At 41.4% G+C, this 12750-nt stretch overlaps 1 protein-coding gene across 1 annotated transcript in view; it reads left to right on the top strand.

The window, feature by feature from the left end:
• The window catches only part of KCNH5 (potassium voltage-gated channel subfamily H member 5), a 218003-nt gene that overhangs the window by 164286 nt on the left and 40967 nt on the right, over positions 1–12750 (top strand). Inside the window, exon 9 of the mRNA XM_081150235.1 lies at positions 4466–4718. Within this exon, the coding sequence (XP_081006361.1) occupies positions 4466–4718 (253 nt within the window). The remainder of the gene's footprint in view (positions 1–4465; positions 4719–12750) is intronic.

Genomic DNA, 12750 nt, shown 5'->3' with positions numbered 1-12750 from the left:
CTTTATTCCTGGCTAAAGCTTCATTGAGGAGGTTTAAAAGTTGGAAATCAAAAGCTTTGACTAATTCATTGAGAAGCCTTGAGCAGATCACATAACTTTTATGCTATACATTTGTCTTATCTGTAAAATGGGGCATTGGACTAGGAACAGTGATTTTTTCAAGCTCTTCCTGACCGGGAGCTCCAGGGAGGCAGGCACTATGAGAGTTTTTGCTCACGGGTCTGGCTGGATGGCCTACCCAGTATCCACCAGGTAACTAACCCGTAACTAGCACTCAGTAACTGGGAGTTAAATGAATGGCTGACCGTGCCCTTGTGGAGCCCAGTGGGAGCTTCATCTAGCATAATTCTGCTTGTATCAGTTTTATCTATTGGGCATAAGGAATATTTCATTTAAAATACCCTACAAAGAATGACTTTGCTGCTGAAAAAAATACTTGAAATCATGAAGCTGAAGTCCTTTGAACTCTGATAATTCAATGTTACTACTGTGTGCTATTATTTAAAAACAACAACAACAGATCACAACACCTCTTACTCTCATTTTCCCTTTCTATACATTACCAAATTCTATGACAGAGTTGTCTATAAATTGAACTTTTGGCAGAGAGAGGGATGGTGTGTGCTTTGTGGATGAATGAGAGGTGAGTAGGCAGAGAAGGAGATGATGGGACATGCCAGTCAGAAGGAACAGCAGAGTCGTGAGAGAGTGTGGCAGGTTCGGAGGGTGAGAAATACCTTGTGACGGAATGCAGGCTTGGAGCGGGGTAGAAAGAGTTGTAGCTGGAGGAAGCTCCATCATAAAGGGCCTTGTACGCTTGGTTAGGACCTCGGCTTTACTTGGGGAAGCAAACCACTGGCTATTTTAAGAAAGCGAGATAACATGGTCATATTTGTGTTGTACTAAGAGTTCTCTAGTTGCAGTGCTGAGGTTAAGTCTTTGGAGCCTGAGGGATGTCTGTTAAGATACCTCTTGATCTTGGGTTTAATAGAAATGGTATCATAGATAATTTCAAGAGTTTTTGTTTTCCAGACCATGGCATTCTTTCCCCGCGCCCCCCGAAATTATTTACAGAATTCTAAAAATGATTCCTTATATACAGCCATAGCTCCTCCAAAGAGAAAACTTATTGTCTAAACTAAGAATTTAATTTATAAGTATCCTGATATGAAGAGGGGATAAATAATCAACCCTGGGGACAAATAAAAGTCACTTTAACTTCAATGTTTTCTACTGAAATGTAATTTCATTTGTTTACAACTATGAGACACCCATTAGGGAACTTAAAGAGATTGGATGTGACATTCAAGTCTGAGTACATTGAAACTGGGAATAATGGGCCAGTTCTTAGTGTCATCTTGAATGATAATTTTATCACTTGAACTAAATTTTTACTACCTAAGACATTTATTAGTGCCTTCATTTACAGAAAAAATAATACCATACTCATATTTGGATGACAGACACACATACTATCTAGGGATGGGGACAGAGCTGGGTGTGGCTTTGGTCTGTTTTAACACTAAGTTTTAACTTGTCAGTTTATGACATATGGACTTTAGTATATACCATCAATCAAAATGATAGATCAGTGTCATAAGTGAAGTAAAAAAAAAAAAGGAAAGATGAACTTAAAATAATAAAAATCCTCTTTTGATATGCCACTAAACACAGAATGTTGCTAACATTGGAAGATTTCATTTGCAGCATGAATCCTGAAAGAAACAATTAAAATAACATAAAATGACTATTACCAAAATGAATCTAAAACAATGAAAATTCTGCCTGGCTGGCGTGGCTCAGCGGTTGAGCATCTACCTATGAGCTGGGAGATGGTGTTTGATTCCCGGTCAGGGCACATGCCCTGCTTTCAGGCTCGATCCCCAGTTGGGGGCGTGCAGCTGGTCAATGACTCTCGCTCATCATTGATGTTTCTATTTCTCTCTCCCCCTCTTCCTTCCTCTCTCTGAAATCAGTAAAGACATATTAAAAAAAATAAAAAAATAAAACAATGAAAATTCTGTAAGGTAAATGGAATAGAAATAGAGTGATCCATTTTTCCATTAAGGTATTCAGTGTAATGTTAATGTGTGTGTGTATTTTAAAATTATTTTTCCTTTTTGCTTTCCTAGCACTAACTTTATTTTCAACCTAAGAAAAACATTAACATTAGCTAGTGCTTGAAATATCTTTAGGTTCATGCTGAAATATTTGTGCCTGAAATCTCATCAAACAGCCAAGATACAAAATTTAGACCAGGGTAGAAAATGACAAAATAGCAAATTGCTTTTGTAAGGAGCTAAAGGCGGCAATAAACTTTGTAGGAATACTCATTTTCAATAAGGGTAATAAAAACTAGCTTTTCTTTAGCCCTTGCCATGTGCTAGGCTGAACTGGGCTAAACTCAAGCCCTTTCATTTAATTCCTGTAATGAGCCTATGAAGACTTCGAGAGATTTAAAACCTTAGGTTACAGAGGTAGTAAGTGATAGATTTGCACCCAGACCTGTCCTCTTGAGCCCAATCTTTTATGCTACCTCTAAGTCATAAGTAATGACTGCTAAGCAGCACATGTCCCATGTCACTTGGCCATGCCCTCATTGTGTTATAATTGTCTCTTTACACATCTAACTCCCCCTACTACATGGTTATCTCCTCCAAGGCAAATACAGGGTCTTATTTATCCTTCTAGTTCCAAGGGCTTAATGCAGTGGCGTACCCCATACAGGAAACTTAGTGAGTGCCTACTGAATGACTAGTGTTGTCAGAAGTCACTAAAAGTTAATATATTAAAGAAAACATTACATTATTATGGAAAACAACTGATGTGCAAAGAAAGTACCAATTGCTTTTGAAGCTCTGTTAGTCATGCGTTTCCTCAAAGATGAGATTTTTCAGACAGCTAGGTTGGCTGATTCCTATTACCTCTAGGAATTCCAAGGAGTATGAAAAAACCAACAGAGACACTAACTATGTGAAATGATATGTACAGTTTTAGGAATGGTTAAGGGAAGGGATACTAAAAGCATAATTTAATTAATGGTCTTTACATTTATGATGGGCTTGTCTCCTACACAGGGAAGTAACCAACTTTTCATTGATAGTGAGCACCAAATAAAAGGAATCATCAGAGGATTATTTTAAGCTTTAGGTAATTTTTTAAAGCTTAAAATGCAATTGGTGTAGGAAAGAAAACGATTTTATATTAAAACATTATTCAGTGTAACTTCATGGGGGGCGGGGGGGATCAACTTGGACTTCAGCTTGAGTGATTGAAAGCTTAGCAAAGAAAATCATTTCTGATTCTAAAGAATAGTTTACCATGGGGATTGGGAGAAAGTTCTAAGTGAGTTTGCACATGCATCTTTAGAGTGGGTGGTATTGACTTCTGTGATCGTATCTTGCTCGATGACGCTCTGATTAAATATGATAATGTCCGTTGAAATCTGGGTCTTTAATTGCCCTGTCTGAAAGTTATCGGCAATAAAAGCTCTCTAACCCTGGCTCTCCTAAGGGGTGCCTAGAGCCTGAACTCTGCTGTTCCTCAGCAGTCCATAGGCAATAAAGACCAGAGGGCAAGGGCTGCCAGCAAATGATGTGCCCACTCTGCGGGCGTTGACCTTTGCAGTTGCCTACACCCTACAGAAGGCTGGTGAATACACTTTTCACTTCTTGAATATAAATTCATCTGTAAAATTAAAAAAAAAAAAAATTGGAGTGGAAAAATATACATTGAAAGTGGAGTTATATCAGCCAGTAACAGCACGTAAAGTCACAAAGGGTGCTTTTGTTGATTGTTTTTGTATTTTTTAATCTTCACTGGAGGATGTTTTTTCCATTGTCTTTTCAGAGAGAGTGGGATGGGGAGGGGGAGAGAGAGATCGCGGGGTTGCCTCCTGTTTGTGCCCCACCGGGGCCAAGCCTGCCGCCGAGGCCAGGTACCGGCCCGTGGCTGGAACTGAACCCAGGACCTTCTCTCCTCGGGCGGACGCCCCAAGCACGGAGCCAAACCCCCCAGGGCACCGCCAGGGCATGATTTTGTTTTCTTATAACTGATTTCTATAAATGCGCCTCCAATGTGGAATAAAGCACATTATCCTGAATTTTAATTTAGTTGTAAAAGTTCTGAAGCCAGTGAGGCTGGCATGAACGCTAGCGCCCTGTTTTACCTGGCCTGGGGGGGAAGTGGCGCTCGCTTTTCGCCTTGAGGCTGCGCTCCCCCCACGACAGATCCGCACCCCCCCCAGCCTCACTCCCCAGCGGGTATTGAAAGGGCCCAGGTGCTCAGCACCCCTCGCTGGCTCCCGGGGTCCTTGAGAGCAGAGCTGCGTGTCCTCCACCTTTCCTTCCCAGCGCCCAGTGGAGGGTGTCGCAGATTTGGGCCAATGCGCATTTGTTGGGTGACTTTTCTCTGAACTAGCCGCTTTCTCTTTTCTTCTCACTTTTCCATCTCCCGCCCCCCTCAGGTTCTGTCCATCTGCCCCAAGGACATGAGGGCCGACATCTGCGTTCACCTGAACAGGAAGGTTTTCAACGAGCACCCCGCTTTCCGGCTGGCCAGCGACGGGTGCCTGCGCGCCCTGGCCGTGGAGTTCCAGACCATCCACTGCGCGCCCGGCGACCTCATCTACCACGCGGGCGAGAGCGTGGACGCCCTCTGCTTCGTGGTGTCCGGGTCCCTGGAGGTCATTCAGGACGACGAGGTCGTGGCTATTTTAGGTACCGTGCACTTCCCTGGGCTGGCGGCGCAGGCCCAGCAGCCTGAAGAGGTTCTGCTTCTCGGGCTTCTTAAGGGGGTTTCCTCTGCTTGCTGACTTTGGCAACTGGGGCAGGAATGAGAGGGTGAACCTTAGTGAAAACTGGGGCTGCTGCTTCGGAAGGTCCCAGCCTAAGGGGTGCGGGAGGCTTGGGCTGAACTTTCTTCGGCAGCAGTAGTCTTGCTTTTAGACGAGAGCCGATGGTAGCCTGACTCGGCCGTCCCTCCGCGTGGGGAAGTGTGAAGATGGCTCGTGGAATGACTGTCAGGTGAGCAACCTAGAATGCTAGTCTCAGAGGGCGATAGGACCCGTCTACCCGCAGCCCTTGCCTTCAGAGGTGAGCACAGTGAGGCCCCCAAACGTTTGGTGACTTGCCCAGCTAGCCAATGAGTTAGGGCTTGAGTACACGTCATCTTACTCTAGATCTTTTGGCCTCATCACAGTGGACCTAAGTAGTGACTGGAAGTGGTGAGGCCATAAGTGAAACTGACCCACTGTATTGGAGCAGTCACGATGCAAGTAGATTTAAGCTTTTAAAGCTGGTTCTGTCTGTTCACAAACCAGGGAAATTGTGTGGCTAATAGGTAATTCATTCTAAAATTCAGAGACCCTGTAGTTAGTTGTACTAACAAGGTAGAGACAGGGAATGTAAATGACAACATTTAAAAAAAAAAAAAATTACATGTTTGGGGACAGTGTAATATACATATTGGGAGAACAAATGCTAACTGATATTTTAGATTACTTTTTTTGCCGAAATGTCAGCTGCAAGTTCATGAAGTCCACATAGCTATAAAAGGAAGCAATAATGAAGTCAGAGGAGAATCATTCCTGTTTTTACCGCAAGTAAAATAAGTTAGAATCGCAGGATGTCAGCTCCATTCTGATCACATTTTTCCTGGCTTGTGTCTTATGAAAAATGAGCTCAATTTTAAACTATCAGATTCTTTTTAGCTTCCGAGGTCAACCAACCGTAGCTCGAATGCCACTTATTGTCTTAAGTACAAGATTGACTGATGATGTATTTTAGCGACCGCAAAAGCAAAATCCAGCACAAAAATGAAGAACTGGTCTCAAAAAGCACAATTACCTGGCAAGGATAGGACTGGGAGCTGAGAAACGATGACCCCGCCTAGGAAAACAGGCCCGGCTACATTTGTAAGAGTTAGAGAAACCGGCGCAGGTTGCAAGGGACTGGACACTGTTTTTCGTAAACCTTTTCTTATCTGTTTAGCCAGCGCTGTGAGTGTGTTTGGTGCTACTTAGTGCTTGCTCTGTTTCCTGGACTATAAAGGAGTCGAATATAATCCTTCATAGCAAGTGTGCATTTGGTCAGCACGATCCTTCGTGGCAAAGTGAAGCGTATACAGACCGCACCCATTCTTGTTTGGTTCAGGAAGGGGGGAAAGCACAAGCCCCAAACAGCTGTATTTTCTTTTCCTGCACATTCAGGTCAGTGGTGGGGGGAGAGCAGACATCAAATGTCTTATGGGAACGTGAGGACCCTTGTGGTAAATGGCCTCAGCTGTGCACTCGTTGCCACTCGCGTTGCCCATATTGTTCATTAGAGCGTCACCTGGGTGGCTTCTTTCCTAAAAAGAAGGGTGGAGAAAGCCCCGAGTGCAGAGCTGCATCCGCTAAGCTGCAGTCATTTGCTCAGTGAGACAGACAACGTGCATTTTCTCTTTTCCCTTTCGAACGAAATGGTAGTTGGTTTTGCGCGCTGACGCGGTAGAAGTGAACTCAGCGCCTCTGGGCAGTGGACCAACCTCATCACACTTCTGTCGTATTTTATTTCCTTGAGTGTGTACTTTTTGTCCACCCTCCTCAAAAATCTTGGGATTTGGAGACTTTTCATCTCTGGGCTAAATGAGTCAAATTATATGTACACTTCTCTGGCAGCCTTTCATTTGTTTTTTTCCATGGGCTTCTAACAAAGAATGGTTCTGCCAAAAAGCACCCAGAAGGTTTTTGTTCAAAGAAGAGAATGTTTTGACCTGGAAGTGATCGCCCAAGGCAGAAGTAAGCAAGAGGGGTGACGAGGCATGACGCGGGCAGAGGCTGCAAGTGGGCCGGTGGGGTCGCTTAGGTTCACGAGACCCAGCAAAGACCCTGTCCTCTACCAGTCTGTCATTTGGATAACCCATGAAGAGACAGATGTGGAGACAAGCTTCGGGAACTCCTCCTGGTGGTGAACCTCCAGCCTAGGTTTAGAGGAGAGGCAGTCCGAGGGGATTGTGGACTAGGATTGAGGTCCCCCGGTGACCTTGTGCAGGAGCTGGAGTGCGATGCTGCAAGAGAGAGGTGACTGCACTGCATGCCCCAAAGAGCGACCCAGCCCCACCCTTGCAGGTTCCACCTTCCAGGCAGCTGAAGCTGGGTACACACAGCCGCCTGTGCTTCGCATGAAGGGCCTGGAACCTTTTAGAAGGGCCTTCCCTGACCCAGCCAGTGTCTTGACTAACAGATCATCACACTGGCTCCATTTTGTGACCTCTCAGTGTGGCTTCCACTGGGAATGCATGCTTTCAGACTTTTCTAATTTAAAAATACTTTACTAGTGAAAATGAGGGGAGGAATTTCTTTAATGCTCAAGATTGCTTAATGTTTTAAGAAAGAGAGAGGAAAATAGTTAACTTCTGACATTTTGATGACTGTCCATTCCTTTCCAGCTCCTCCTCTGGTTTTTCTTCTTTCCCTCCCCTCACATCCCCTCCCCTCCCTCTTCCTTCTAATTTTTTGGTAGCTTACTTTTGGAATAATTACAAACAGTGAAATGTTACAAAAATTATCAGGGTGCAAAGTTTGATAAACAACTTTAGGTTTTCTACCTTACCAAGTAAGTTGGTTAGGTCTTCTATACCTTTACTTATTTTCCTCCCCTTCTTGATCCACCCCTCAATGGAGAGTGGCACATTAAAGTATCTTATTACTAATGTGCTTTTTCTATGTCTCCTTGCACCTCCTGTAGTTTGTGCTAATAGTGATTGTTGCTGTGTTATTTGGTGCAAAGATGTTCATAACTGTTATAACATCATTGTAAATTGTCGCTTTGAACATTGAAATATGTCCTTTCTCATCTTGTCTGATTTTTTTTGCTTTGTAAGGGTTAAACAAAAAAACAGGATCCCTCACATTTGAGTACACTTGGAAACATGAGAATTTGTCTCAGCTGGTCTGGTAGGAGAAATACTCAGGTCTTACTCTTAATACTGATTCTTTTGCCAGTTGAAAGGTAGAGAGGGAAAGTCATTTTAAAATTAATTAAAACCTCTGAATCCAAAAAACAGGTACAGTTTCATCTTTTGGATCCTTGCCTCTAAATAGTTTTTTGGTAAGTACATAATTATTTAGTGTGTCAAAATTCCTAAGGTATTTAATGAATGAGTTCTGAAGCATAACTAATTAATGGAAAGATTAAAAATGTAGTCAACAAATACCTTCTTTTTTTAACACTGAAGGATGGCTTCAAGATGTTTTTCTAAATAGGGCATATGCAGATAATTGCAGTTCATGTCTTTTTTCAACTTGAAGTTCTTTCTGTTCTTACACCTCCACTTCTTTTTGACCTTCCCACTTTATATGAAACACAAAGAATTCTAAATTAAGTTCATGATGCATGCATAACATTTTATATTCTTTAATGTCTTCTTGCTTTTTACTTCCTACCCTATAATTACCTAATGTGAACAGATTTATTGGTATGGCTAAAATAGCCAGGTTACTTCTAAGTGACTCAATAAAATATATTGTACCTTTTTGAGACTGTAAAAATGGCATTTCTCCACTAATAATAGACCTGGCTTCTAAGATATTTGCATTGCTGCATTCACAGTTTGTCTTTTCTGTGTTTATTGATTATTAGAATTATATGATTGGAGTCATTAATCTAAGACAATCTCTATTTAAGTGTTTTAATTGTAACTTCAAATTCCCAAGAGAACTATGCTTGTTTATGTACAGTTTGGATGGAAGGGTTAGATGCTGTTATGGGGTCTTGGGAAGGGGACATAAGTGAGGAAGGGAAAGATGAAATTAAATAAACTTAATAGTGTAAAAAGGGTAATTTCTAGTACCTGGGTTAAGATTCCATTTTAATTAGAATCAGTCCATGTCTTATAAATAATTGTGCATTATCAAAGAAAACTTAGAAATTATGGTTCTCAAAATTAAAAGTCTGCTTATTTTTATTCTAAGAAGAAAAAAATCTGAGATGTGAATGAATAATATTTTGCTATTTTGAGAACCTGTGAAAATGTGACTTTTATGCTGTGCTTAAGATTTCTTCCTGCATACTTGCTGTTAGAAGTCAAGTGCTTCACACTTTAAATCCTTAAAAGGGCTTTTCCCAAGTCCCAGAACATGTTCTATTGCACCCACATTTCTGTGTTTTGAGATGCTGAACTATGAACCAGGTAGGGTTGCTCTATATAATTATGATGATGACCTTAGTTAATTCAGACATTTATATAAAGGCCAAACTAGTATTAGGTTTTAAAAATGCATGCTTGCCCTCGCAGGTTTGGCTCAGTGGTTAGAGCATCGACCCTTGGACTGAAGGGTCATGGGTTTGATTCCTGGTCAAGGGCACATACCTCTGCTGCAGGCTTGATTCCCAGCCCCAGTCTAGACGAGTGCAGGAGGCAACCAATCGATGTGTCTCTCTCACATCGATGTTTCTCTCTCTTTCTCTCCCCTCCTCCCTCCCTCCCACTCTCTCTAAAAAGCAATGGAAGATATCCTCTAGTGAGGATTAAAAAAAAAAAAGCATGCTTGTTGTGTTTTAAACTTTCCAAGTTGTGATTATCATGTCATTTATCCATGGTTCAAATTGTACACTTTAGATTTCCTCAGCCTGTAGGTTTCTGGATAAAAATGAGTCTTTACAATCTGGTAGTTTAGACTCAACTTCAAACCCTCTCCTTACCACCCTTCAAAATTAAGTTAGTGTATTCCATGTCCTTGGTATCTCTTCATCCTGTCTTTACTATCCCTTCCCATGACCACTGCCCTTAAAATGTTGGTCCTGGGATCTGGCCGCCGTCCAACAGGCCTGTCTGCTTGCAGTTTGTCATCAGCTTCAACCTCCAGTTTTATGTTCTGCTGCCACTAGAATAATCTTTCTAAAATATAACTTATCATATCAGTTTCCTCAGTTGGACTGATTTTTTAACAACTTAGGTATAAGATGTAACTACTAGCATGTTTAAGTAAGATTTAAAGTTCACAAATACATTTTGAGTTTTAATATTTCCCATCAAAACTTTTAAAGTATATTTGTGAAAAATGCACTTCAGGCCCCTTTGAAAGTTTGTCTGATTTAGATACCTATAGTTACTGAGTACTCATTTTTTATGTGCATTGTTATTGGAAATCCTTTAATTAACTCTGTGAAGAACATACTATACTTATTTTATGAATAAAGAAATTGAAGCTCTCCAGTATCAGATGATTCTCCCCAGGTCACAGCTAAAAAAATAAGTGGTGGGTACAGGATTTGAACCTAGATCTGCCTGATTCTATGCCCATTCTCTTAACCCTCACATTATAAATGCTATGCTTTCTTTAACAGGACTTTTAAAATACAACTTTGAAATTATACAACAACTTGGCTTAATCTTGACAGAAAAGAGAGGGCCTATGTTAAAGTCACCAATTTGTTTCCTTTTACTTAAAAAAGATTATTCTAACAACAATGTTAAGTACCATTTCAGTGTATATTACAAAAATTCTCCACCAAACATTACCTGAGTATAAGACAGTTCATCAGCTACTAAGTATCTAAAAATATGGTCCTTCTCCACGTGACTGGTTTACCTCCAGGCAGGTGTTCAGGACTGGGGAGAACTGGCTTAGAGTGTGAATCCCTGAGCCCCCAGAACACAAGATGGGGATCCTAAGTTCTATTTGTGGGACTTTCATCTAGGCCCTGGAGGAGTTCAGAGTCCATCTAGCCCGTAGGTATTACCAAAGTGGAGATGAAGCTCTCAGGAATGCTCCAAGCTTGCAAGAATGCCACAGATCTTTTGTTCTTCCTACAAGGAGGCAGAGCCTCTTTCTCCACCCCTTTAGTCTGGTCTTGTAACTTGTCTCAGTTTTTATGCTGAGTTCTCACCTTTCCCTTAATTGCTGATGTTCTCTGGACAAGGTGGGGCTGCTTGGCCTGCTGCTCTTACAGAAAGCTTCATCGGCATTTTCCCAGCCATGCTTGTCCTATTCTCCTCCCATCCATCACTATTTTTAATAGTTATTCTACGTCTGCATTGTCAGAGCATGTAGCCATTACACACTATACTTTCTTTTAACCTTTATTTAGTCTTAGTTCTACAGATAACTATTAGTTATTGCTACCACTAGTCTTTATGACAATGTCCCTCTAGGCGTTTTGATTGTTTGAAGCATTTTCACTAATAAATTCCTTAACAAAGATCTATGGGAACAATACTGAGTTATTTTATGTTGTGATATAGTTTGTGCCCTTTATATTTGAAAGTCAGTTTTGCTGGATATAAAATTCTTTTTTTTTTTTTTCAATCCTCACCCAAAGATATGTTTTTCATTGATTCTAGAGAGCGAGGAAGGAGCAGGGAGAGAGAGAAACATTGATATGAGAGAGAAACATTGATCATTTGCCTCCTGTACATGCCCCAACCAGGGCTCAAACCTGCTACCTGGGCATGTGTCCTGACTGGGATTCGAACCCCTGACCCTTCGGCGCAGAGGAAGATGCTCTAACCAACTGAGCCACACCGACCAGGGCTTGATTCACATTTTTTTCCTAGAGTATCTTAAATAGATCACTCCTCCTCCACTGAAATCAATAGGCATATTATAGAGCTTTTCTTTTCTACCATCATATCTGTTGTATGTTTCTCTTCCCTTTACTCCTGTTGTCATTGCCTTAACTCCTGGTGAGGTGGTTGTGGAGACAAGGTGAAATTATATGTTTGTAATCTGTGAAATACCATATTATTGTTTCACAGTGTGGTCAGTATCCTTTCAAAGTGCTCCCTGCCCCACTCGTCACACTGTTCTTAAACACACTGTTCTTAGTTCTGTTCTTAAAACACTGGACAGGTCATGCGTGACTCCCTTTACTCTGAAAGCCTTTAGCGGTCGCTCTGTAGAATAGGGTTCAGCAGATTCTGTTGCACGGCATTCAAAGTTCTCCCCCTTGGGGCCCGTTTTTCCCCTAGACTTGGTGTCTCTTATGTCCCATAGGCTTCCAGGCTGGTGGGCTAAAGTTGTTCATCACTCTCTGGACAGATCATGCTCATACTATTGTGTGAGCCACAAATACTATCCTTCCCCTTGAGGTTCAGCTATGATTAAACTCAAGCACCACCTTCTTTGTGAGGTCTTTTCCTCAAGTCCAAAACAATTCGTGTTTGTGTTTGTGTGCTTTGCCCATCCTGGTCCTACAGAACCTCCCTGCTCCACCCCATCCCACCCCCCCCCCGCCCCGCGTTTTGTAAATTTTTTTTTGCATGTCTCTTTTACTTACAAAATTAAAGACTCTTAAGAGCAGGATTTTTCTTTCTTGCATTTCTCTGTCCCTGTACATCACAAAGTACATGTTCCAGCTTCAGATTAGCATTAGGGCACTGGATACTTTAATTAAGTGGGGTGAATAGGGCAATCATTTCTCCCATGTGTGAAAGTTATCAGACATAGTTATGATATGAACATTACCAGAGGCGTCAACTCCAAATGCTTTTTTAGGAAAAGAAAACAGAAGAGTTTTAAGATATAACTGTTTTTCAAATTAGTCTTTTTCTTGGATTTTTTAAATAATATGCTATGACTTTCTGGATCTGGGCACATGTTTGGGTTTTTATATAAAACCTCTTTGTTCTTAACACTAAGAGTGTATTACCATATATTCTGCCTTTTCAAAGGTGGTTACCATCATCCCTCACCAATATAAAGATACATTCTATTTTTTACAACTACTTAGTAAGAGCTATTTGGCTCATTCTTTGTGTATGTAATAA

The sequence above is a fragment of the Miniopterus schreibersii genome (genome assembly GCF_964146895.1).
Source record: "Miniopterus schreibersii genome assembly, chromosome: 1".
Classification (NCBI taxonomy): domain Eukaryota; kingdom Metazoa; phylum Chordata; class Mammalia; order Chiroptera; family Miniopteridae; genus Miniopterus; species Miniopterus schreibersii.
The sequence above is the reverse complement of the archived record's forward strand: the minus strand, read 5'-3'. Positions and strand labels throughout refer to the sequence as shown.